The sequence below is a fragment of the Epinephelus lanceolatus genome, chromosome 4 (assembly GCF_041903045.1).
Source record: "Epinephelus lanceolatus isolate andai-2023 chromosome 4, ASM4190304v1, whole genome shotgun sequence".
Classification (NCBI taxonomy): domain Eukaryota; kingdom Metazoa; phylum Chordata; class Actinopteri; order Perciformes; family Serranidae; genus Epinephelus; species Epinephelus lanceolatus.
This window is the reverse complement of record NC_135737.1, coordinates 46,680,686-46,708,602: the sequence shown is the minus strand read 5'-3', so window position 1 is coordinate 46,708,602 and position 27,917 is coordinate 46,680,686. Positions and strand designations below refer to the sequence as shown.

Here is a 27,917-nt window from a genome sequence, read left to right as displayed (position 1 = left end):
AGGATGAACTCGACTGGAGACTCCATTGTAGATGCCGGTTGGAAATGTAGATGGCTCGCAGCTTCCTGTTTAAAATAGTTATGTATGCGTGAACGTAACCGACACTTATTATCTCACAACAGACATAAGTCAAAATAATGACAAAGTTTCTTATTATTTTTCGAACGTTTCTCATTTTAGTGATTTACAGGATCTTTTTTTTATCACAGTGATGGAAATGGGCTTTCATAGATTCTGGCACAATAAATGCCTAAATTTTTGCCTCTGTTTTAGTTATTACAAATATTTATCATTCAGACTGTGGTTAGAAATATGTTGATAGATATTTGGAGCAACCCTTAAGTCTGCAGTCCACATTGTGCAGGACATGTTTTTGTTTTCTCACAGAAAATATTCAGAGGCTCATTTCATCACAGGAAGAAAGAAGCTGAGAAAATCTAAAATAAATAAATGTGTGTGACTGATCTCGTGTGTGTGTGTGTGTGTGTGTGTGTTTGTAGGTATAACACAGAGCAGTACTCTCCCTATGCGGCCCCGTCCCCTCAAGGCTCCTACCAGCCCAGTCCCAGTCCTCAGAGCTACCACCAGGTGGCGCCCTCACCGGTCGGCTACCAGAACACTCACTCTCCAGCCAGCTACCATCCTACACCTTCACCCATGGCTTATCAGGTAGATGTGTGTCGTGTGTGTTATTTAATCAGAATGATGTTAAAGCAAACAGCTGTATAAACGTTCTTAACAATGAGACCGTGTAGATTTATTCCATCCGTCCATTTATCCATCCGTTTGTCCATCCCATTCTTGTGAACACAATATTTCAAAGACCCCTTTAAGGATTTTTTTGGCACATTTGGCACAAATTTAGTTTACTTGGATTCAACAATGAACGGATTAGATTTTGGTGGTTCAGAGGTCAAAATCAGTGTGACCTTGTCTCGCTCATTCTTGTGAACGCAGCATCTTAAGAACACCTTCATGGAGTTTTTCCAGATGTGGCACAAACGTCCACTTGGACTTCATGATGAACTGATTAGATTTTAGTGGTCAAAGGTGACTGTGAAATGTATTTGTCTCATCCTCGTGAACGCGATATATCATGAACACCTTGAGAGAATTTCCTCACATTTGTCACTAACGTCCACTTGTACTCAACAATGATCTGATTAGAATTTGGTGGTCAAAAGTCAAAGGTCAAGGTCACTGTGACCTCACAAAACATGTTTTTGGCTGTAACTCAAAAATTCATGTGCTCATGACTACAAATTTTTACACAAACATTCAACAGGATATAAAAAATGAAGGGAAGTAGTTTGTTTTGTTACTAATCTGGCCCCAGGTTTCAGTAGTGTTAACAGTTTGGTGACCAGCGTAGCGTCACCTAGTGGTGTCAGAAAAGACACCGAGGCAGATAGCGGTGCACGCCACCAGAAACACCACAAGATTTGTTGACTTCTGTATTCTTTGATATTTTATGTTAAACTTGGCGTGGTAGGAAGGACATCATGAATAAATCTTAACTCTCAGTGTTTGCAGCAGAGACATGCACGGTGCCATCTCCTCCAACACTGAGGAATGCTTAACAAAACATCAAATATCTTTGGAACAGTTTATGACAGACGAGCGTAGTGTGTGTGTCGGAGGCAGTTTAAATGGTGCCGTACAACAGTCAAAGCTAATGTGCCATGTGCGATCACATAATGTGGAACAGAAGCCTCCTGGCTCACTCAAGTGGAAACTGAGTCACTACTGCACACAAGAAAAAAAAACATGGCCTAAAAGAATAAACAGCAGTGAAACAGATTGATACTGATATTTATAGTCAAAATATAAAGACAGTACTGTAACTTTATATTGTCTACTGAAAAGGCCCAGGGGCCTATTTTATGAAACTCTGCAGAGAATCAGCGCTAAGTGTTAGGTTACGTAAGTGAGGAGATGTACCAAAAAATATTTTGATTTTTAAAACTGTGCATACGCCTGCCAGTGAGCAGTTTCCTTTTATAAATCCCACATCAACTTGGAATTATTCGCATGTGGACCAGCCTCATATCCCGCCTTCTACACGCCCACCTTCAACCCTAAATGGTCGATGCAAAGCACCTCATTAATGCTGAGCAGTGGTTCTTCACGGTGAATCACAGCAACGGTCGAGAGGAAGAAAATGAATATTCCTGACACAGAAATCGGGCTTGTGGGTGAGCTGGAGGTTAGAAAGCACAGAGCCTGTTGTTTGGAGGGCGGTGGGGTCACTAACTAAAGAAAAGGCAATGAGTTGGAACATGCAGTCAGATCAGCAAACAGGACACTACCTGACTTTTAAAAGAAAAAGGTCAGATCTGAAGGTTGATGCCAAAAAAAAAGGATAGCACCCTGATGTCTTTGCTAATTTACAAAATCCATATGTGCAGATGAGGAGCAGAGCACCACGGTGTCTCCAGTGCGCTCTGTGCACCTGACAGCACACACGTGTTCCCTGCAGCCATTTTACACTCAGAAACGATCGGAAAACTAGGGCTGTCAAAATAATGCATTAATTTGGAGTAATTAATCACAGAAAAAATAACTTTCATACCATCAGAGAACTTCTGAAACATCACCTCAACACAACGACTTTAGCAGCGAACCCAGAGATCTGAGCTAGCGCAGCCTCTGATGCTAACGCTAACAGCCAGCTTCGTCACGCCACACTCAACCAGACGTTCAAACTGAGTCAGTCTACCTGTGACGACTCACTAACTCCCTGACAGAATGGACTGCAGACCAGTTTGGGTGGTCGAGGACAGGGGGGCAGCTGTGTCCAAAATCTACGACACACCCGACAAGATTCATCTGAACTCTAAATTTCACAGCAAAAGTTGATGTATGTGATTAATTACATACAATTCTGTTTTTAATTCAGATAGATTAATCACAGAGCGTGTAATTTTTTTTAATCGCCTGACAGCCCTCCTGAAAACTAAAACGGTAGTTGGTGATATCTGCACAGTATTAGGAGAGATTACTGAAAACTGTTGACGCAGTATGCTGCAGTTATTAAATGCTGTTTGATGTTATCCTGGATTTCTACATGCAATGTCTTTAATTCCATCAGTTAGCCTGGTTATCGTGGTCAAGGTTAAATGACTCCGTATATTCACGCTTATTTTCGAGTAAAGGAAAGTCAAACTTTCCTGAATCCTCCCCTGCCACAGCCTGACGTCATGACGCTATTCAGCTGCACGCGGTACGCTCCACTTTTTACCACAAGTGTCAGCAGCATGCAGTGACCTGACCCTGTCCTCTGTGGTTTGATGGTGGGAGTGTGATGGTGAAACTGCGCTGATGAAATATTGGAGCGGGATTTGATTTCAGACGTGTCTTTTACAATCAAAAAGTGCCTATAGAAAAGTTCCAGTGAATTTAATTTCTCTGAAAAATCCCTTATCTCAAGGATCTAAAAGTCTTCTTCAGAATTCATGTTTGGCCAGGAAGCAGTCAGACGCTCAGCCAGAGATCTTAAAAGGAGAAATGTCTCCGTAACACTGTCTCTTGTTGCGTCCTCAGGCCAGCCCGAGTCCCAGTCCTGTGGGCTACAGTCCCATGACGCCCGGAGCGCCCTCCCCTGGTGGTTACAACCCTCACACCCCGGGCTCCAACATCGAGCAGGGCAGCAGCGACTGGGTGACCACCGACATCCTGGTCCGGGTGAAGGACTCCTTCATGGACCTGATGGGGCAGACCGGGGTCATCAGGAGCGTCACGGTAACAGACAGTCCACTACATCATCACATATGTGCTGAGACAAGGCTGAGTTCATTTGCTCAACTGAAGTGACACACATTAATCCTCGTGAGCTTCTACAGTAGAGTCCAAACGATTCATTGATCAACTACTGTGATAATCGACTAAACGTCTCTGTCAGGGACCAAAATTAACACCTGCCAAGCGACAGATGTGGGTAGATTTGGCGAGTAAATATTGGAAGGCTGTACGCAACACTGGCTGGTGAATGTTTGTATCAAAACCTACGCTGAGAGTCTCTGCTGCTCCGGTGCTGTCTGTGTCAGACACACACACAAGGTCTGAACGATGCAGCGAAATCGACAGTCTTGAGCTCTACTTCTCAACATGCTGCTTTGTTTATCATACGGGACATCAGCTGATCTCTGGACACATAAGTGATTTGTTTTTAAGGTAAGGTACAAGGTCCCTTAAAAGTTTGTAGAATCAGCTCTGAGCAGCTTCTGTTTGCAACAAACCCAATGACGTACAGACAGCTGACGCTGGATCACTGTGACACTGAAGAACACTGCGAAAAATGAGGATTGTCAGGCAGGTTCTGCTGCATGTTTTTATCATGTTTAAGGTTTATTTGTAATAAACATCAGGGGCCGGTTGCACAAAGCACCTTAAGTTTGCTCCTTAATTATGACACTGTTAGTTTGTTTCCTTCGCTGAGGAAAGAACTTCAGGGTGTTGCTCAGAATCTCTAAAAGGTTTCCTTAGTCAGGGAAATATGTCAAAGACTTTACTGCACTGAAATAGATTTTACAGCAGTAAATTATACTGTTTCCATGGATACCATTTGTTTGCTTCAGTGTTTGCTTGTAAAAGCTACTTGTTGCATCAAAGCATCCTCTCACAAAGTTTGCCAGATAGTAAAAAAATGGCCGAAGATTCAAGGACATGAAAAAGAAAGAACAAACTGAAAAAAGTATTGATCTGATAATAAGGGCAAACATGAAGCAACTACGGATGTAACGGTCCTCTGTAAAACTGTTCGGTCCGCCCTGCACGGATCAATACGCCCTTATGGACTGCGGGTTTTCCGTTGTGCAACTACTTTTGCATTGATGCTTTACAGGCCACTGTGTGTGTGTGTGTGTGTGTGTGTGTGTGCGCCTGTCCACAGGCCGAGGCCATGGATGTATAAAGAGAACGGCCGAGTCAGCCTGCTGCACAAAAGCCCTCCCCGCAAGTTAATGTCCAATCACTGTTGTTGCTCCGCCCACTCACACCCTCACAGCCGGGGAAAGTGACGCTTGCCTCATGGCAGGGCCACACTGGACGCGGAAGCGCTGCGAATAGCCTTGAAGATTGTGTCATCCACACCGGCTGCGCCGCACAGCTCCGCGGTCGACCCTGCAGCAATCGTTTCGGCGTCTGGTCTATTTTCTGCGCGAGCCGCAAGCGAATGTGTCAAGCGGGGCAGGAAGTCAAACAAAGGAACAACAACAGCATCCGGTCAATTTTCAGAATAAAACAAATTTCAAAATAAAACACCCCGTTTGACAAATGCGATGTGTGTGTTTATACACCACCTATATACGCACCTTGTCCTTTTATTAAACAAACTAAATAGCCGTATGTTATTTTCTTATTTACACAACGGCATGTCATTTCTGTCTCTACATGGTCGCACGTTTACAATTCTCCTCTGCTCTCTGTGTTGCGTACAGCGGAGTTCGGCCCCGATGCGCGTGCGCACACACACACACACACACACACACAGGTGAGCACACAAGAGCGCAGCCCAGGCTACATTTTCCTGACCAACAATTATAACCGAGTCAGTCCATGGAGTGGAGCCTGTGTTGCGTTCAGGCGTTATCACATAAATAACAAATTCCAGCACTTGAATAGGCTGTAGCACAACACAACAGCATGTCAAGTGCAAAGTCAAGCAAAATAAAGATATAGATAATTTTTTGGGGGAAAAAATTGTTTACTTACAAAACACATACCGAAATCAAACAGAAACCATGGCCCAAAAACCGAGGTACGGACCGCGCCATGGACTACCTGTACCATTGCACCCCTAGAAGCAACAAACGAGAGGAAACTGTGACGTTAAGACGAGAACTTCACCACAGTTGTTCAGCAGACAGGTGAGGGTGTTTGAAAGCCAGTGAATGATGCGGCACACCGTTGACCGTGTGCATGAAATACCTCGCCAGCAACTGATCGGGAAGATCCTGTTGCAGCCTCGAAAAGTTGAGGACTGATTAAAGTATTCATTAAGTATAAGACCAAGATAAGGAGGAAAACTTTAGGAAATCTTAATGAGAGGACTTGTGGATGTTTTGTGTGAGTGATTTCATTTAAAGGAAACTTTAACTCAGATCTAAAGGAAAAGATGTTTTGTGCAACCGGCCCCTGTCGTCGGGAAGTGTACGTCACACTGAATCTAAAAACTTGTATCGTGTGTGTCTTCAGGTTTCAACAGAGCTGTGAAGATAATTATTGATGCTAATTGTAATCGCTAAGTGTTTTAAAGCACCTCAGCAGCCTCCATGACCTGTTTGGGTCCCTTTCACCTCACACCGCATGTTGTGTGAATCCCTCGCCCTCCATACAGTCTGAAGACCTCGACCCCAGAGGGAAGTGAGACGAGAGGGTGAAAAATATTCGGGTGAACTAACCCTTTAACAGTTGCAGGCAGTGCTTTTTTGTAAACGTGGCTCCTTGTGTCACTGAAAGGTTTTGTCAGCTGGGTTTTGGAGGCAGCAGGACTGAAATGATTTTTTTTGGGGAGGCTCATAAGAAGCCTGATAAGCGTTTAAGTAATATGTTGATTTTAAGATTTAAAGATCAGATTAAGTTCATATCCTGGAAGGCTTTTGAGTCTCAGACTGGTTTTTGAGTTTGAGTTGTAATGAAGTGTCAGAAGATGAAAGCAGCTGCAGCGAGGTGATGATTGGAAACATGAACGTGTTTGTGGGTTTGGCTCCGAGCGTTCGGCCTTGTGACAGCCTCAGATCTCAGTTATGAAAAGTCTCTCATAGTGTTCATCTGGTTCTGCTTCACTTTTTCTGACTTTAAATGAACACAGTTATTGTGTTTGATAAAACTGCTCCAATATTATCAGTTGAGTTTATGCCACACGTCTCTCCAGTGTTAATTGTATTGGCCTTGAATAGAAGACATTTTTCCAGGACCAGTTTTCTCTGAGAACAGAGTCCTCATCCATGAAGATTTTATGCCTCTGCATCGGCGACAATATGGCTGCAGGCATTACGTGTTCAGGTTGTCTGTCAGTCCCATCCTTGTGAATACGACATCTTAGGAATGCCACACAGGAATTTCCTCAAATTTGGCACAAATGTCCACTGGGACTCAACAATGAACTGATTAGTTTTGGTCAAAGGTCACTGTGATCTTCTGTGTGTTCAGGTTTCATGTTAAAGAGTTTGTCCTCTGTGTGTCTGCAGGGAGGGATGTGTTCAGTGTTCATGCAGGAGTCGGAGAAGGTGGTCAGTATCAGCAGCGACCACCTGGAGCCCGTCACTCCCACCAAGAACAACAAGGTAACTGACAGTCACTGCCATCGTCACCACGTCGCCCTGCGTTAGCACAGCTCATGAACACGTCAGGCTTGTTTGTCCTCTCAGATTAATTATGACATTACTGTGTCTCACATCTTTATTATTATTATTATTAGGCAGGGCGTCCACATACTTTTGGTCAGCTGATGGAAGCTAAAACACATTTTTTAAAATGTAACTTGTCGTCTTTTAGGAGTAATTATGTTTCTGAAACCACAATTTAAATGTAGATGTCGAACCATGCAGCTGAAGTTAACTGATCATATGGAATATCAGCCGACTCCACAAAGCTGTTAACGTTTATTTTTCCCACAGGTGAAGGTGATTCTGGGAGAGGATCGCGAGGCGACGGGGATCCTGCTGAGCATCGACGGAGACGACGGCATCGTCCGCATGGAGCTGGACGACCAGCTGAAGATCCTCAACCTGAGGTTCCTGGGACGCCTGGAGCACTGAGAGAGGGAGGGAGAGACACTCGAACACAACAGACACACACAGTCATGAGGATACTGTTGGCTGTATGTCACACACACAGACGAAGGCGGACGAATTGGACTCTCACACACACACACACACACACACTCACACACAGCAGATGACATTCAGGAGGAGTTCTGACGTTAAACCAGTCTGACCAACACGTTTCTCTCCCTCTGTGAATCTGACTTTTTTCCAACACCATCATTAGCAGCCTCTCTTCTCTCTCCGTCTCTCCTGTGGTGGTTTTATTTTTTTAATGATCTGTTAGTTATTCTTATTAGTGGTCTCAATCCATTTTTAGTGTTTTCTCAATGTTTTGTCAGTAATTTTTGTTTTTTTCTTGGTGGATGAGGGTAAAAAATGTAACATGTCAATAAACTGTGAATCAGTTGATGTGTTTGTCTCCATGTGGATTTTTGCAGCATGTCGACTGGTGACGAGTGTTAACAGTTCTTTATGGAGGACAGACACTGCCACAATAAATACATGAATAAATGACTTGATAAATTAACAGGCCAATATGTGTTGCCATTAATTAACTGATAAAATGCGACTTAAATTGATATATATTTTTATATAATTGATTTGCTTTCCTATTTAATTTTCCCTTTTTTTATTTATTTTTCATAAAGCTTTTTTGAATTTTTTTTTTTTATTTTGTAATATTTTTTAAAGATATATTTTCAAATGCTTTTTATTTATTTTTAAATTAATTTATTAAAAAAAATGATAGAGAAACAAAAAATACGTGGGGCAGTGAATATGGAGAAAAATGCGAAGAATTACAAAAATAATGCAGAAATAATTACATTGTAAAAGACATGAATAATTTTTAAAAAAAATGAAATAAAAATTTAAAATATGCGATAGATAATAGATAAATAAATGTCATTAAATATTCCAAAAATATTAGATATAAATACCTTCATTACTTGGTTGATAAATTGTGACATAGATTGGTATTTCTATACATTAGTTGCTACGTTTGGGGAAGTGAATTGGGGGAAATGAAAAGGAAATAAACACGTAAATCAGTAAATTAATTAAAAAAAAAAAAATTTTTTTTTTTTTACAGGAAGGGAAATTATATAGGAAAGTAAATACAGAGAGGTATAAATATAAAGTGTTACGAAATACTGGCTTTATATTTCTAGAGTTAAAAATCTTTGGATCTTTTTTTCTTTTGTTTTATTTTGTAAAAATCTGATGAAAAACATGCCCAGTTTTTAAATGACTTAATTTAAATACTTCTATCAGTTATCATGGTTTAGAGACTCACATAACCGTTTAACTTAGGTTGTGCAGATTTTAGGGATATGAAGCATTTGAAGCACAGAGTGTAAAATGTGTTTCATGACTCGGAGGTAAAGAAAATGATTCTGAAAATTCCTTCACATATTAATTCTTTATTTGTTGATCTGTTCAGTTACACGTTTGATTCCTCAGAGGTGTCAGATACAAACTCTAAAGTCTGACATTCTGTATTCACATCTGTTATTAACTGCTATTAATCCCACACACAATCATTGAAGAGGATAAACAGCGAGCTGCTGTGGCTGTTAGCCGCAGGGCCGCTGCGGCTGCTGGTGGTCGATGGGGAAGTAGTAGAAAGGGACCCGAGGAGGGCAGGGGTGGCCGTGGGAGCGGTTCCGTCCTGAGCCAGACCCCAACGCTGGGTCCCTTTCAGCGTCGCCTTGGTGATCACAGCCGACGGTCAGGTTGCGAGACAGAGGGATCTTCACCTGAAACCACACCTCTCGGTCCTGAGGGAGGAGGAGGAGAGGGGAGAGTGAAAAGACGTCCAGCTGGAGGAGCAGATACGAAACACAGCAGGTAGGAAGGATCCCACGTATTTAATATTACTGCTTGTGTAACTGCTGCTGGTACTGCACGGGTCACTTACTGCAGCTCAGTTTGATTTTCATGTCTGGTTGAGTCCATTCTAAAATCTGTAACTCTGCTTTTCACTCAGGTGAACTTTTGTACCGCTACCAGAAGTGTCCACACAGTGTCTGTCCACCTGTCCAACACTTTGGTCCAGAGTGAGACATCTTTACTCACCAGCGATCTGTGAGTTCATATCTGAACTGTGGTCACGGTCCAAATATATTTAAACTAGGAGCACATGGTCAAAGGCTGCGACACTTTACTTACATCAAGTTATAAATAAGATAAAATGATTTTATTTGTGTAGTTGTTTTTATGCAAGGAGTACGAATTGTTTTCCAGTGCACAGAGACAGGAATAAGCAACAACCACAGAATTAAAGAGTTACTTCTAAAGGCCTTCCTCAGGTAAAGTGATCTGGCTGTAACTCAAGTTAAGTTTAGTTAACTCAAACTGTGTTTCATGACAGGATGACAGATATGAAAATAAAAAACACCAGAGTGATACAAAACGACCAGAAAGAAACACAAAACAGTGCAACAAGAGATTCACAACAACACAAAGACAACCACAAAGAGACAAGAAACAGCCTCAGAGACACAAAACAGCTGCAAAAAAACATGCAAAACAACCACACAGTGACGCAAAAAGATCAGACACCACAAATCACTCAGAATGACCAACAAGAGGCTCAGAACGACCGCAAAGGGATTCAAAACAACTACAAAGAAATGATTAACACCTACACAGAAACCCAACACAACACACAAAAACAACCACAAAGAGACTCAAAACAACCAAAAGAGACAATTAATGCCTGCAAATAAACCCAAAACAACCACAAAGAGACGCAAAACAACCACAAAGAGAGACCGACCACAAAGAGATGCAAACAACAACAAAAAGATTCAAAATAACAACAAAGAGAGACCGACTACAAAGAGACTCAAAACAACCTCAGAGACACAAAACAACCAAAGAGACAATTAATGCCTGCAAATAAACCCAAAACAACCACAAAGAGACTGACTACAAAGAGACGAAAACAACCACAAAGAGACGCATAACAACCACAAAGAGAGACCGACTACAAAGAGACGCAAAACAACCACAAAGAGAGACCGACCACAAAGAGATGCAAACAACAACAAAGAGAGACAGACTACAAAGAGACGCAAAATGACCACAAAGAGATGCAAACAACAACAAAAAGATTCAAAATAACAACAAAGAGAGACCGACTACAAAGAGACTCAAAACAACCTCAGAGACACAAAACAACCAAAGAGACAATTAATGCCTGCAAATAAACCCAAAACAACCACAAAGAGACTGACTACAAAGAGACGAAAACAACCACAAAGAGACGCATAACAACCACAAAGAGAGACCGACTACAAAGAGACGCAAAACAACCACAAAGAGAGACCGACTACAAAGAGATGCAAACAACAACAAAGAGAGACAGACTACAAAGAGATGCAAAACAACCACAAAGAGAGACCGACCACAAAGAGATGCAAACAACAACAAAAAGATTCAAAATAACAACAAAGAGAGACCGACTACAAAGAGACTCAAAACAACCTCAGAGACACAAAACAACCAAAGAGACAATTAATGCCTGCAAATAAACCCAAAACAACCACAAAGAGACTGACTACAAAGAGATGAAAACAACCACAAAGAGATGCAAAACAACCACAAAGAGAGACCAACTACAAAGAGATGCAAAACAACCACAAAGAGAGACCGACTACAAAGAGACGCAAAACAACCACAAAGAGAGACCGACCACAAAGAGATGCAAACAACAACAAAAAGATTCAAAATAACAACAAAGAGAGACCGACTACAAAGAGACTCAAAACAACCTCAGAGACACAAAACAACCAAAGAGACAATTAATGCCTGCAAATAAACCCAAAACAACCACAAAGAGACTGACTACAAAGAGACGAAAACAACCACAAAGAGAGACCGACTACAAAGAGACGCAAAATGACCACAAAGAGAGACAGACCACAAAGAGATGCAAACAACAACAAAGAGAGACAGACTACAAAGAGACGCAAAATGACCACAAAGAGATGCAAAAAAACCAAAAACAAACTCAGATGCAAAATCTCCACAAAGACACAAACCAACAAAGAAACACAAAACAATAACAAAATGATCAAAACGACAAAGAGACGTAAAACAACCAAAAACATGCACAGGACGACCACAAAGAGAGACCGACTACAAAGAGAGACCGACTACAAAGACACACAATCGACCACAAAAAGACATAAAACGACCCCGGAGTATCTGGCTCCAAACTGTGAATGAGTATAAGTTGAAGGGACATGAAACAGGAATAAACATCAAACGCCAGCTTCACTCTGGGAATCACTGAGGTCAGATTGAGACAGTGCTGGGACAAGGACATGACAGCTGGACACACACTGACTCGGGATGAATTCAGAGCTTTTGGAGACGAACAGAAGGAATCTGCAGATTTGTGCAGATATTTACATTTAAGAGATTAAACAGAGAGATTACTATGAGAGGAAGACTACAGTCAGTGTACTCAGAAATATTCTGACTGAAGCTCATAAACGGGGCAGTGAATAAATCATGTTCAGATGATAGGAGGGCCTGCAGAGGGAGAGAGGGAATACTACTGAATATATTAAAGTTAAATTGGCTTTCAACGTGGAAAACACAGCACTCATCTACAAGCTCCAAGAGACGGAGAGAATTTCACTGGAAACACTTGATCTGCGGCTTTGTCACACTCCACATGAAGAGCAAACACAACAGCAGTGCTGCAGACAGTACGGACACAGGGATGACAATCACTCACACATTTTTTGGACGTGTCAAAAAAAATCTAATATTTTGGAGAAAAACAATTGTTTTTAATTGGCCAGCAAGAAATTGATAACAAAGACCAGGTACATATCTGAGCCTGCAAGCCTCAAACAGTGGGTGGACACAGTCACAGAGATCTTTGTAATGGAAAAGATGACTTCTTCTCTGAGGAGCAGTATTCCTCACAAAATGGGAGAAATGGACTGTCTTCAGATTCACTGAGAATATCTGAGGACAATAAAAGGACATTTAACACATGGACTCATGAATACTCAGCTGGTGCCTCCACACAGTGTTCTCTGTGGGCTTTAGGTTTTGTCTACACATCTAAAATGATCTGAAATGATAAAGAGGTGAAAAACAACTGCAACTCTCAAAGATCCACTCATTACTAAAAGTCTGTGTCATCCAAGAGACACAATAAAAAGTGAAGTGATGGTCAAAGTTGTCACAGTGAAACTTAAGGTGTGCTGATGGATCAACTCATGCATTGAGTAACATTACAAGTTAACGTTCCACCTTAAAGCCTCAGTGTGTAAAAATGGTGAGTAACAGTGACATCAGCGGTCAAATTCTAGATTTCAGCGCTCACTCACGACCCTCCCGTTGGGTAAGTGACGGAGGCCTCGTAGGACAAAAAGCCTTGCGCAGACAGCAGAGTTTTTCGAGTTTTTCAGGAGTATCTAGCGACGAGGTGAATATTTATTTAGGAATCTAAACCATGTTACGATATGTTATAGCTTACCAGTGACATACAGGTTATCTGTGAGATGTTAGGAGTGTTTTATTTCTAATTGTTTTGGTAACATGAGCAAACATTAGCACAGTAATGCTAAAATAACACATTTTATGTGATAGTCACGGCACAGTGCGGCAAATATAGGTTGGTACGATTATAATATATGCATTTCCAGAGTGTTCTTCCACAGGACACAGGGAGATGAGGAAGAGGGAGAGGAGGAAGACCAGGGAGAGGAAGGGGACGAGGGGGTAGAGGCGGTGCAGGAACGGCCAGGCGAAGAGGTGTGTCTCGGCTCCCCAGAGGGAAGAGGAGGAGGAGGAGAGGGTGGCAGCCTTGACAGCAGCACGAAAGGAATCAACAGATTAGGCTGTAGGCTAGGCTAACCATTTAGCTGTAGCTCTGGGATAACGTTAGCCAAGGCTAGGATAACGTTAGCACGTAAACGTAGCCTAGACGAGAGGGAAAAGTAGTTGCAAACATGAAGCCAAAATGACTTTAAAATATCAGATTGAATTACCTGTCTAGCAGAAAGCAGGCAACCTCCACATCCCTTGTGAAATCCTTCTCCTTCAGGAGTTCTTTCCACCTGGAATAAGCAACGCTGATATTCACTCGTGTTTTGTCCCGTCCTCGCTTATCTGATCTTTTTCTTTTATTTGGTGGCGTGGTTTCCTCTTACGGGGCAAAACATATGTGTGGTCCTCCATTTAAAGTGCGACAGAATCATAAAAGTACAAAGCAGGTTCACGCAGAAGTGCCCCGGATTCATCTTCACCTTAACCGTCTCCAGTGACGAAAAGTTCTAGGTAAACGCGAAAGGCAAAGCGCGTAAATCCCTTTGGGCCACTGTATTCAAATATGGCGACGCAAGAGGGCAGCCTCCAGCAGACCGCGCCCTGCCTGTGTATATATAGAGAACTCATTCTAAGCCTATGAGAAAGCTTCCATTTGTATGTGAATTGCATTACACTTCAGTAAATATATATTTATGAAAGCAATAGTTGATATTTGCTAATAAACAACCACGTAAATTACACATTGTAACCTTAAAAGTTGCCGGCAGTCGGCCCAGTGAATGAAGTTATTTTTTTCTCTTTCATTTTATAGTTGTAGTTTACTGATGTATGAACAGAGGTTACATAAAACCAGAGTGACCGTCCTCTACTGACCAATCAGACTGCAGGGTTTCTAGCTCCACCTTTTAGTACCAGATCTGTGTGCTAGGTACCCCAACAGAGGGGGGACCAAACATGGGGACGCTAAGGAACGCTTCTGTTGGGACCATCCACAACTTTCACTGTGGAAAGAGAAAAAATATGAACTGAACTGAACCGTACCAGACTGCTTGGTGGAAACAGGGCTTGAGAAGCAAAATGTCCACAAAGACACACAAAACAACAAACCGATGCAAAACAACCATTTGAAATAACGACAAAACAATGACATGATTCAAATAAAACTGGAATAAAACAAAGGTTTCTTCTTCACGAGCAGAAACTTTGGCCTGGCGGTGATTTAAGAGGAAAGTTCACAGAGTCACATTACACATACGGATTCAGTTTCTGGAGAATATGAGGAGGGTTAGTTCCTGGACTCAGGTTTTGGTGGTTTCAGCCAGAACACAAATAGTTCACTGGATGTACCACTGCGGATTTTAGTGTGTGTGCCATGACAAACTTAAGAGAGCCTGGGACAAACTTAAAGAGGCAACAGATAGGATTTGTTTTTTGTTTTAGCTTGGCGCCACCTAGCATCAGTGGCCATGGGGATCAGAGATAATGAATCAAATGTAGGCTGTAAAGCCACCAGTATACCTCTATGTATATGTAGAATGAGAAGGTGTGTGGACACTCTACTGAATAAATGAGTAAAGAGACCGAGCAACAATTATCAGATTTATCTGAAGAAAAAACAAATAGTAATGCAAATAATTATAGCAGAATGCACAGTACCAGTACAAACAGCTCACAGTAAATGATACCAATATGTACAGTATCAGTACAAACAACAGTAGACACAGTGGAATTATACCAATATGCACATGTAAACAGTCCCCATTCCAGAATAAACGCTACCGTATGGAAACCATGCGGCCGGTTGGAGCTCAAATTGAATGGGAAACAAAGTCCAGTGTTCACTTAGATGGGCGTAACTTAGCTGGGCGATGTCCGTGGATAGCTGCCTCCGTGAGAAGAGAACAGAAGGAAGGGAGGGGGGTATCACTGTCCGAGGGCTGCCGTAGAATGGCAACCAGGATGTCAGCCGACCAACACTCGCTACCCGCTCCCTGGTTGTGGTGATTTGCGATGCTGGCCAGCTAGGAATGAACTAGCAGCCAGTACAGTACAGTCCTCTCTGGTCTAGCTAACATTTAGCCGTGTTACTTACTGGTCCATTAGAAAGAAAACTAGCTGGACATGGGTTTTGAAGCCTCTTTGGTCACGGAGCTCCCTCCATCTCTTGAACGCCTGACTGAGGTTTACTCTTGTTTTTCCTCTTCTTTTATCACTCTCCTTTTTGCTCTTCTTTGCCTCCTCACACAGAGGAGCTCCTTTTCTTTTGCTAGGCCGTTTTTCACTTGTCTCCAAACTTTGTCCGTCTGCCATTGTGCTCGTGACTCAACTATCTCATGCCCAGCTCCTCATAAGGACCAGCTCCAGTCCCTGATTGGCTGACCGACCAGTTTCACAATACATGACGCGTTTCCTGCTGTAAGGCAGATTTTTTCTGTGAAATTTCGCCCCCGGTGGCAGAAGCTTATTGCAAAGATTGCAAAGCCACTAAGTAATCTATGTAAACGCTGATCGTCTGATTTCACTGTGGTCACTACCCTGTGCAACCCACATTATTTTCATCATGATATATTTAGGAAAACATGCTGTCTGTTGCCTCTTTAACGACCAACATGGACATCATCATCATGTCTGGATGTGCTTTTATTTGCCATAATAACATTTGTTACTGAAGGCAGACTCAGGGCTGGTTGGAGTCCCAACAGATGAATGGAGACGTTATCAGTTGGATCAGTGTTAAGCAACAAGATTTATGATCTGTAGTGATTTGGTAAAGTTTCAACTTGTCAGATCCTGTTAGGCTGATAAAGATATAGTTTTAGTGAAACCCCTGGAGAGGAGAGTTTGTGGGATAAAGAGCTTTTTCTGGAGATGTTCTCATGCTCACATCTGCTCCTAAAGCTCACAGGTTCTTTGCTCTGTCTCATGTGTCGTTTGTACGTCAGCATGTGATCAGACAGGAACGCAGCTCCACATTTAAGGTTAAATTAGGCTGATCAGTAAATTTAAAGTCTTAATGTGTAAATCTAAAGATACACTGAGCAGCTTCAGGAAACGTGTCCTGGTCACCATTCACTGACTGCGTCCATGACTGGAAGTATCCAGTTAACTGTTTTTATTAGCTGCGCTAACTACTATTGGATGGAGTGTGATACATTCATTGCCCCCTTTTCAAATAGCAGTATCAGGTCAACATTTTAATGTGTCCAGTACTTTGGTTTATGACGAAATACCTGCAGAACTAATGATATTCCCATCAGCCTCGTCTGGACTCTGTATTACTGCTGATTAGCTTATTAAGTTTGCACCAAAAAACCTAAGAACAGCATCAATCTGGCTGCTCTGCTCCTGGCTTGAATGTCAAATTGTTTTGGAGGGAGCTACCACTAATACACAAGCTTTAATCCATCATACATGACAGGGATAACATTTTAATGTTTGCACTGATTGTTCTGCTGTTTTCATTCACAGCAGACTTGTGGTCTCTGAAGTCGTTTCAAACGCCAACGCTTCTGGCTGCTCTGCTCGTTCACTGTGCTTCAGTTATTTATGATTCTCCAACCTTCACTCTTAAATGCAACCATCTGATGGTCAGAGTGTGGTGTTCAGTGACCACAAAGGGATGCAAAACAACCACAGAGACACAGACAGACCACACATAAATCAAAACATCTATAAAAAGGTGCACCATGACCACAAAGAGATATACAGTATATATTGACCATGGGGAGAAACAAAATGACTCCAGAGAGACACAAAACAACCACAGAGATGCAAAAACAACCAGAAAGAGACACAAAACAACCACAGAGATGCAAAGCCATTGGCTGCAGTCTTTGCAGCTGACCATCAGCCTTGATGCGTCTCAGCATTTAGAGAGCTCATGGTACCCTGTTATCCCACCAGAACACTGTACCTTGAAAATGCATGGCGACTTGTTTTTCTGAGATTTCCAAAAGTAGAGCAGGAGCCAGAGCCTGCAGCTATCAAGCTCCTCTTCTATGGAACCATCTTTTTGTTTCAGTCCAGGAGGCAAACACTGTCTCTCCACATTTAAAAGTAGACTCTTTGATAAAGCTTATAGTCAGGGCTGGCTCAGGCTTGTCTTGGACCAGCCCCCTAGTTAGGCCGATACAGGCCTCATGTGCGGGGGGACTTCCTGTCAAACACTGAGCTTCTTCTCTCTCTATTTGCACACATTCACATCTCATTATTGTATGTTTCTAATGTGGCTTCTTCCCTGGAGATTTTTTGCTTTCTGGCCTCGCAGGTTCCTGTGGATCATGGCGGCACCTGCTACTGAGGTCCTACTTGGTGCCCACTGCTACTGTTGTTATTAGTCATACTTCCATTATTATTGCTGCTGTTATTATGGATACTATGAAGAGTATTTTGTTATATTCACTGCTATAACTATTATGAGTCATATCTCTATTATTATTACAGTTGTTAAAGTTAATATTGTTGTTGCTGTGCATGTATGTCACTCCCTCTGTCTCAACCTGGCCTGGCAGACGTCCGCCCACTACAGAGTTGTGTTTCTGCTCCAGGTGTCTGCCTGTGGAGTGCTTTCTCTTGGTGTAAATCAGTTTGAATTGTTGTCTCTGTTAATTAATACGTGAATATGGTCTGGACCTGCTCTACATGAAAAATGTCCTAAGATAACTTTTGTTATGATTTGCTGTTTTGTTAATAAAAACTAACTTGACAATAAATATTTAATATCATGAAAATTGCAGTCGATTATTTTTCTATCAATGATTTGATTATTGCTGCTGTAAAAATAAAAATCCGGCGGACTAGAAGATCTGACCTGGTCATCTGTAACACACTGGATCTCATGTTTGTCTCCCAGATGAGGAGCCAGGACCTGATGAACCTCTGCAACCTACACAAACACAGGAAGTACGTTTTCATGGAATGAAACATCAAACCAAAACATTGTGTAACATAAAAATGTAATAAAGTTAAATTATGCTACATATAAATTTTTTTCCTTTTTTTTTAAATACTGACTTTTTTTCGCATTCTGTACTTTGCTATTTTCACTTTTTTCCAAAATACTATACTATGACTTTTTTTTCACTTTTTTCGACATGCTATACTATGACTTTTTTTTTCACTGTTTCGACATGCTATACTATGACTTTTTTCGACATACTATACTATTACATTTTTCAACATGCTATACTGTGACTTTTTCCCTTTTTTCGACATACTATACTATGACTTTTTCACTTTTTTCAACATACTATACTGTGACTTTTTCACTTTTTTCGACATACTATACTATGACTTTTTCACTTTTTTCAACATACTATACTATGACTTTTTCACTTTTTTCGACATACTATACTGTGACTTTTTCCCTTTTTTCGACATACTATACTATGACTTTTTCACTTTTTTCAACATACTATACTGTGACTTTTTCACTTTTTTCGACATACTATACTATGACTTTTTCACTTTTTTCGACATACTATACTATGACTTTTTCCCTTTTTTCGACATACTATACTATGACTTTTTCACTTTTTTCAACATACTATACTATGACTTTTTCACTTTTTTCGACATACTATACTATGACTTTTTTCGACATGCTATACTGTGACTTTTTCCGACATGCTATACTATGACTTTTTCCGACATGCTATACTATGACTTTTTTCGACATGCTATACTGTGACTTTTTTTCGACATGCTATACGATGACTTTTTTCGACATGCTATACGATGACTTTTTTCGACATGCTATACTATGACGTTTTTCGACATACTATACTGTGACTTTCACTTTTTTCGACATACTATACTGTGACTTTTTTGGACATGCTATACTATGACTTTTTTTCGACATGCTATACTATGACGTTTTTTGACATACTATACTGTGACTTTTTCACTTTTTTCGACATACTATACTATGACTTTTTTGACATGCTATACTATGACTTTTTCCGACATACTATACTATGACTTTTTACGACATGCTATACTATGACTTTTTCACTTTTTCGACATACTATACTGACTTTTTCCGACATACTATACTATGACTCTTTTCGACATGCTATACTATGACTTTTTTTGACATACTATACTATGACTTTTTTTGACATGCTATACTATGACTTTTTTCGACATACTATACTATGACTTTTTTCGACATGCTATACTGTGACTTTTTCACTTTTTTGACATACTATATTGACTTTTTCCGACATACTATACTATGACTTTTTTCGACATGCTATACTATGACGTTTTGCGACATGCTATACTATGACTTTTTTTCGACATACTAAACTATGACCTTTTTTTCACTTTTTCAACATGCTATACTATGACCTCTTTTTCACTTTTATTGGCATACTATACTGTGACTTTTTTTTCACTTTTCCGACATACTATACTATGACTTTTTGGGTTTTTTTTCACTTTTCCGACATACTATACTATGACTCTTTTCGACATGCTATACTATGACTTTTTTCGACATGCTATACTGTGACTTTTTCACTTTTTCGACATACTATACTGACTTTTTCCGACATACTATACTATGACTTTTTTCGACATGCTATACTATGACGTTTTGCGACATGCTATACTATGACTCTTTTCGACATGCTATACTATGACTTTTTTCGACATGCTATACTGTGACTTTTTTTCGACATACTAAACTATGACCTTTTTTTCACTTTTTCAACATGCTATACTATGACCTCTTTTTCACTTTTATCGACATACTATACTGTGGCTTTTTTTTCACTTTTCCGACATACTATACTATGACTTTTTGGTTTTTTTTCACTTTTCCAACATACTATACTATGACTTTTTTCGACATGCTATACTATGACTCTTTTCGACATGCTATACTATGACTTTTTTCGACATGCTATACTATGACTTTTTTCGACATACTATACTATGACCTTTTTTTCACTTTTTCAACATGCTATACTATGCCTTTTTTTTTTTCACTTTTCCGACATACTATACTATGACTTTTTTCGACATACTATACTATGACTTTTTTCGACATACTATACTATGACCTTTTTTTCACTTTTTCAACATGCTATACTATGCCTTTTTTTTTTTCACTTTTCCGACATACTATACTATGACTTACTTCGACATGGTATACTATGACTTTTTTCGACATACTATACTATGACTTTTTTTGGCATGCTTTACTATGACTTTTTTTTTCACTTTTTTTCGACATACTATACTATGACTTTTTTTGACATGCTACAATATGAGCATGCCATAGTATGATATGGCATGTCATCCAAAATCATGAAACAAAGTCATAGTATAGCATGTCGTCCAAAATCATGAAAAAAATTTATAGTATAGTATGTCGTCCAAAATCATGAAAGAATGTCATAGTATAGCATGTCGTCCAAAATCATGAAAAAAATTTATAGTATAGTATGTCGTCCAAAATCATGAAAGAAAGTCATAGTATAGCATGTCATCCAAAATCACGAAAAAAAGTTATAATATAGCATGTCGTCCAAAATCACGAAAAAAAGTTATAGTATAGCATGTCGTCCAAAATCATGAAAGAAAGTCATAGTATAGCATGTCGTCCAAAATCACGAAAAAAAGTTATAGTATAGCATGTCGTCCAAAATCACGAAAGAAAGTCATAGTATAGCATGTCGTCCAAAATCACGAAAAAAAGTCATAGTATAGCATGTTGTCCAAAATGATGAAAGAAAATCATAATAAAGTATGTTGAAAAAAGTCATAGTATAACATGTTGAAAAAAGTGGGAAAAAAAGTCACAGTATAGCATGTCGTCCAACATCATGAAAAAAAGTTATAGTATAGTATGTCTAAACAAAATGAAAGAAAGTCATAATACAATGTGTCGAAAAAAGTGAAAAAAAAGTCATGGTATAGCATGATTATACCATGACTTTTTTTCACTCTTTTTTCGACATACTATACTATGATGTTTTTTAATGATTTTGGACAGCATGCTATACCATGACTTTTTTGGACATACTGTACTATAATTTTTTTCTACATGGAATTCTACAACTTTTTTTCAACATGCTATGCTATGGCTTTTTCATCAAGTTTTTTCAACATATTATACTATGACGTTTTTTCATGATTTTGGACGACATAGCATGACTATGACTTTGTTTCATTTTGTTTGACATACTATACCATAACTTTTTTCAAAATGTTACTCTGTGACATTTTTTCGACATACTATAGTATGATATTTTCTCATGATTTTGGACGACATGCTATACCATGACTTTTTTCGACATATTACACTATGACTTTTTTTCGACATGCTATACTTGACTTCTTTTTCACTGTTTTGACGTCATAGTTGACTTTTTTTCCCACTTTTTTCAGTGGGCTATCTATGTTTAAACCTGTATTAACAAAGTCACATCATACAGATTTGAACTGTGAAAGTGTGTGCTGTCACCTTGTAGGGTCGTTCACAGGATGGAGTGATACCAGCGTCCTCCAGCATCCTGCAGGGAGGACACCAAAAACTTTAATGTCACAGTCACCATCTTTCTGCATGAATCGTAGATTGTTTTTGTGTGTCAGCTAACTTGTGGATATCAAACTGTTGTCGTAGTTTGAGGCAGATTTGGAAGTATCTCATGGGAGAGTTCATTCCTTCAACACATGCTGCACACACACCGTGTTTCTCCCACTCCTCTCTCCTGTTTCACAAACACACTGACAGATCAATGCCGGTATAACTGTTTGACATACAAAGTGTGTTATCACAGAAGAAAATATCACATTGAAAAAGAAAACCAGTGAACAAACAGGAGGACACAGTGCATTTGTTGGGGGCTGTTTTTGGCTGCGTATTAATCCACATTTGGTGCTGTGGTGAGTATTTTTGGCAGGAGGACGTGTATTTTGGTGATGTGCGGTACCAGAAGTGGAAGCTGGGTTTAGTTTTCAGTAAGGACGGCCAGTGTTCAGTCAGCTCTGCCTCCAGCTCCTGGAAGACAGGGACCATTACCAAGTCAGAACCAATTCTCTGACGTTGGTCTCACGTAACCAGGTGAGTTGATCTGACTGGGACTCACCTGGACGTCAGACTGGAACATTGGCCAGCAGTTGCAGCAATGAAACACCTTAAAAGGCCTGCAGACACAAAGACAGGAGGACATTATGAAACCATAACAACAACACAAGACTTTAAAGGAGTTTCCTGTCATGAGCAGGGAGGTCAGAGATCAGCAGCTGCAGGAATAAACGGTTTGATTTGAAAGGCTGACAACAGTTAAGTCAGGATTTCACAGGAAAACAGCTAATAGAGGAAAAAATGCCTGAGGGACTTGTATTGAACTCATCTCATTCATCAGTACTGCTTCAGGCCAACTTCAGTTCCCAGTGTGTTCACTCCTGCAGCTGAGGAGCGAGTCAGTGTAATAAAGCTGTCAGTTTCTCTGTAACTTTGAGACTCTAAATTCTTATCCTCAGTCATGTTTTAAAACAGCTGAACAGGCTGATGGCCAGATAGAAACGACAAGTGAGGCAGTCATGACGTGTTTAGGGCACGTCTTCTACATGAACTTACAGTGTCATAACTGAGCGGTGACCTACGGGATGAAAAATGAAGCCAAAGCTAAAGTGAAAAAATTGCAGTTCCTCTAACGTCCACTTGAGGCTGGCTCCAAGAACGAGTCAGTCCTCATAAACTGTAACAAAAATGGATGTAGCTACTGTGATGTCACCCACTGGTTCGTGGACTCCTGTTTTGAAGCCTCAAGTTTGGCATTTTGATGGCTGCCATCTTGGTTTTTTGGAGCCAGAAGTGACCATATTTGGGCGAGAGGTTGAAGGGAGGAGCAAACTAAATAGCTGATGGATGTGTGGGACATATTTACCACAGACCGTGGATCGTCCAGTTGTTTACACTCGGAGGAATCATGCACAGAGTCTCCTGGTCCAAAGACTGTGGGGGAATAGACAGACAGACAGAGGGACAGACAGACAGACAGACAGACAGACAGACAGACAGCGTGTTAACAGACCTGTATGTGCGACACTATCTGCCCCCCGGCAGCCATGTTGGACATCCTCTGCAGTTACGAGACATGTTAACAGAATTTAAAGGACCACATTTCAGCATCTTCTCTTCCATTCCCTACTTCCTTCACTTCATCCTCATTTCCCTCTCTTCCTTTCCTTCACTATCGGCACATTTCCTTCCTTATTGTCTTCTTTCCTTTCACAACCTTCCCTTTTGTCCTTCTGTACTTCCTCTTTTTCTTCCCTACCTCATCATTTCCCTCCTTACCCTCATCTTTCCTTCACTATCTCCTCATTTCCTTGCTTACCAACACATTCCCTCTGATAATTCCTCATTTCCTTCTCACTTCCTTCACTCTCCTATTTTCCTTTCCTTCTTTCCTTTATTATCTACTCATTTCCTCCTCTACCGCCTCCTTTCCTTCATTAATCATCTTTTCTTTCTTAGCTCCTCCTTTTCTTTACTACCTCTTCATTTCCTTACCTACCTCCTAATTTCCTTCTCACTCCCTTCACTGTCTCCTCATTTCCTTCTCTACAACATCATTCCTTTACAACCTCTCACTTGTACTTCTATACCTTCTCTCTTCCTTCCTTACCACCTTATTTCTTCCGTTAATCTCCTCCCTTCCTTCCCTACCTCCTCATTCCTTTCACTTTCTCCTGTTTTCTTTTTGCATCCTTCCTTCCTTCCTTCCTTCCTTCCCTTTAACTACCTAATCTTTTCTTTTGTATCGTCTTCTATCCTTTAATACAACCTTATCACCTGCTCTACCCCATAACTCCCTTCCTTACCTCCCCCACTCCTTCTCTACATCCTAACTTCCATCGCTGCCCTGTCATTTCTTTTGTGCTTCCTCCTTTCCTTCCTTACCATCTCATTTCCTCCATTACTTCCTCCCTTCCTTCCCTACCTCCTCATTTCCTCCTCATTGCCTTATATCTCCTGTTTTTTTTCCCTGCCTCCTCCTCTCTTAAATTACCTGATCTTTTCCTTTTGTACCTCTTTCTCGCCTTTAATACAACATTCTCTGCTTCTTTACCTCATTACTCGCTTCCTTACCCCCCCTTTCCTACAACCTCACTTCCTTTGTTACATCCTAATTTCCTTCCCTACCATCTCTTTCCTACCTCCTCTTTCTTGCCTCTGAAAAACTAATTAGGATGCCTCCACTTTGTTTAACAGCAGCTTCGGCACATTGTATGAAACTGTTTTGATGATGATGATGATGATGATGATGATGATGATGATGATGATGGTGGTGATGCTCACCTGACAGAATGCTCCGGGCCACTGCAGGGTGAACAGGACACATTTCCAGGTGCAGAAACGTTTGCTGTTGTGCAGCTCTGAGCCATGGTGGCCATATTTGTAGTCCTGCCAGTGTCCTTCCTGTGTGGCAGTGTAGTCAGGAAGCTGCAGCAGGAACAGAACTGCAGGACTCAGACTGACCAGCAGGGGCAGCGCCGAGCTCCACACAGAGCTCCACATCTTGTCCGTATCGACGACCTGAAGTGCGCTGATCGAACACCAGAGATCAATTTATCAATAAATAATCAACCAGAGAACAGGAAGGACAAATAACAACATCAGCCCTGCGAGCCCAGCGAGCAATTGCTGCTTTTCCAGCAACTTTTTAGGCACCTGTGGGTGTTTTTTAGTGGCCCTTCACTCTTTTTGCAGCTGGGATAGTTCTAGAAAAAGAGGCTGGTTTTTTTGCCTTTGCCTAATCATAACCGAGTGGTTTTTGTGCCTAAACCTAACCACATATTAACCACAGCATTGCTGAAAGTTTCAACATATTCACTACATAATAATGTACAAATATAACATATCTGTGGTTTGCAGAAATGGACAATTGCAATATTTTTTTTACTAGCGATTGGGAAAATGTGACACTTACATTTAATACTTGACATATTACCAGTAAACTAAAATGTGCTTATACTTATTATACTAACTACTTACTGTACTTACTTACTAAAAGTTACACAAAGAGACTATGAACAGTATTTTCCGGTAGTATTTATTTAAGAAGTATGTTGAGCAGTTTTTTATACTGTATGCAGATTAAAAGTTAACTTTGGTGTTTTCCAGCCTGGACACCTTTTCACATGTTTTTGTGTCTAAGGGTGTTTTGGTCCTTTTCAGCGCAGACTGAAACAGACTCAGAGTGGTGACTCAGCATTTTTTGCACTTATGTGAACACTCCGAGAGAACTCAGACCCCTCTGAAGCGAACCGAACTCAGACCACTTTGGAAGTTGATCTGAGTTCAGTGCGGTTCACCTAACCTGTGCCTTGTGAACACAAAGCGCTCCAGGTTCACTTTGCTCTTTGCCGTTGTATTCAGCCCTCTAGATCACATGCTGTTGACCTGGGACGCTTGAAAAAACAGACGAAACCACGTTGGCCTGTAACGCTTGCAAGGACGCAGCAGTCTACAGCACAGACACACTCAGGTTTCCACCAGTTTTAAGTTCATCTGAGAGTGAGCGGCTTCATAACCACACTGCAGCACCACGTCAGAGTAAAAACAAAACTATGTCAATATATATTATACATAGTGTGAACAGGAAGAGGACTGAGGCGCCATCAGAGCTGAAGTTGACCAGAGCGAGAACTGAGTCCTCTTTTAAATGAACTGACAATGTGAACACAAAAAGAACTGAGTCCCTTTCTGTTGGTCCACTTTTTGGTGCACTTTAGGAGGACTGAGTTGGGTTTGTTTAAAAAAGACTATATGTGAAAACACCCTTGAAGTGACTGATGGGAACAACAATTTTTGAAACAGGTCCAGAGAAAGAGCGCTGCAGCCGGCAGAGGCACAACTGGCTGCATTGTAACCACTTGGGACATGTTCACACTGTCACTGTACGTCCACCAACAGTGTATGTTTTTGTCACTGACAAGCTCAGAGTGTTAATCTAAATGTCTGAAAGGATCCCTACAGAGATAGACCTTTTTGTTAAAGGGTAAGATCCTTTTTGTTTAATCAGAAACAGCCCAGGAATCATCCACCAGACTCCATTTAAATAAACAGTAATTTAAGTGTGTATAGAGGCAGCATGTTGTCACATCTAACTGGGTGGATTAAAAGTTCATTTCAACCAAACCAGAACTGGTGATTGTTGAAACAGTGGAAAAACAAAGCAAGACAGCTTTGCTGGTTTTATTTTGTTTCTGCTGACTTTGAATAAAGTGTGTTTTATGATTACAAAATTACTGTTTATTTAAATGGAGTCTGGTGGGTTTGGTGATGGGCATTTTGGGATTGTTTCTGCTTAAACAAAAAGCTCTATCTCTGTAGGGATCATTTCCATAATGTTCTCAGATACTTGGAATAACAATATGAGCCTGTCAGTGGCAAAAACATACACTGTTGGTGGACGTAACACCTTTAGTGGACATACAAAAAATGTTCTTGCAATGAGTCACTTATGCACAAAAACATGTGGAAACCCTGTAATAAGATATTATAAACAATTTAAAAAGTTAACTTCTGGACACATCCGTGCACAAAAGGAAAACTAGGCAACACATGAACTATTATTTCTCGTGGGGAATTAAACACAGCCACTATTTCTCCTCTCTGACAGCAGTTTATCTAAAAGTGATGAACTGGTCTAAATTCGTCTTGTCTTGATTTACTGTGTGACTTTCAGTCAGAGTTGGATTAAAGATGAGAGAAACTTACCAGAGAGCTGCTGCTGCTGCACTGAGCTGCTGTGAACGCTTCACTCTGCTGCCAATCATGAAAACAGGAAGTGGAAGTGAGACAGTGAGATTCGGTGGTTTGTACAGAATAAATTTGTGTTCACGCATTTATAATTAGAGGAAGTACAGTGTTCTCTCTCTGACACACCTGACAGGTGTCGGAGGAACATGTCTGACAGAGTGAACATGAAAACAACAAATCTGTAAAACCAAGGACGAGACAGAAAGAGACAGAGCTGAGAGGAACATCAGAATTTCTAAGTATACTAATGGACTTTCACTTTACTTTAGACGTCTACTCCTCGACATGTCAGAGGCAAATATTGTCCTGTTTACTCCACTACAGTAATCTGACAGCCTGATTTACATACAAAATATGAGGTCTGCTTATAAAATATGCTTTATAGATTCATTGTAACTGTAAAACAAGTGGTTTAAATTTGCTGTTTCCTCCAGGTGCTCTGACATGTTCTCCCTGTGTCAGCGTGGGTTTCCTCCAGGTGCTCTGACATGTTCTCCCCGTGTCAGCGTGGGTTTCCTCCAGGTGCTCCAGCTTCCTCCCACAGTCCAAAGACATGCAGGTTAATT

General features: G+C 40.7%; 2 protein-coding genes across 2 annotated transcripts in view; one reads left to right on the top strand and one right to left on the bottom strand.

Moving 5' to 3' along the window:
* Window positions 1-8,177, top strand: part of supt5h (SPT5 homolog, DSIF elongation factor subunit) — a 37,481-nt gene extending 29,304 nt beyond the window's left edge. Inside the window, exons 27-30 of the mRNA XM_033631240.2 lie at window positions 501-669; window positions 3,544-3,741; window positions 7,191-7,286; window positions 7,620-8,177. Coding sequence (XP_033487131.2) covers window positions 501-669; window positions 3,544-3,741; window positions 7,191-7,286; window positions 7,620-7,760 — 604 coding nt within the window. The 3' untranslated portion in view covers window positions 7,761-8,177. The remainder of the gene's footprint in view (window positions 1-500; window positions 670-3,543; window positions 3,742-7,190; window positions 7,287-7,619) is intronic.
* A 997-nt stretch (window positions 8,178-9,174) lies between these two features.
* Window positions 9,175-27,395, bottom strand: rnaset2l (ribonuclease T2, like). The gene is made up of 9 exons (XM_033630660.2): window positions 27,310-27,395; window positions 24,886-25,132; window positions 23,468-23,535; window positions 22,664-22,721; window positions 22,508-22,575; window positions 22,172-22,285; window positions 22,039-22,087; window positions 18,376-18,450; window positions 9,175-9,547 (listed from the first exon to the last, which is right to left on the bottom strand). The coding sequence occupies exons 1-9, from the start codon at window positions 27,366-27,368 to the stop codon at window positions 9,344-9,346; spliced, it is 942 nt and encodes a 313-aa protein (XP_033486551.2). The 5' UTR covers window positions 27,369-27,395; the 3' UTR covers window positions 9,175-9,343.
* Window positions 27,396-27,917: the final 522 nt, after the last annotated feature.

Bases quoted from the DNA above. Each gene is read 5' to 3' on its own strand.
- rnaset2l (XM_033630660.2), bottom strand. From the start codon at position 27,368: ATGATTGGCAGCAGAGTGAAGCGTTCACAGCAGCTCAGTGCAGCAGCA. The intron at 22,576-22,663 runs GTGAGTCCCAGT...CCTGTCTTCCAG, and splicing joins TGTTCCAGTCTGACGTCCAG to GAGCTGGAGGCAGAGCTGAC. The intron at 9,548-18,375 runs GTCAGATCTTCT...CTCCTCCCTCAG, and splicing joins AGTGTGTTACAGATGACCAG to GACCGAGAGGTGTGGTTTCA.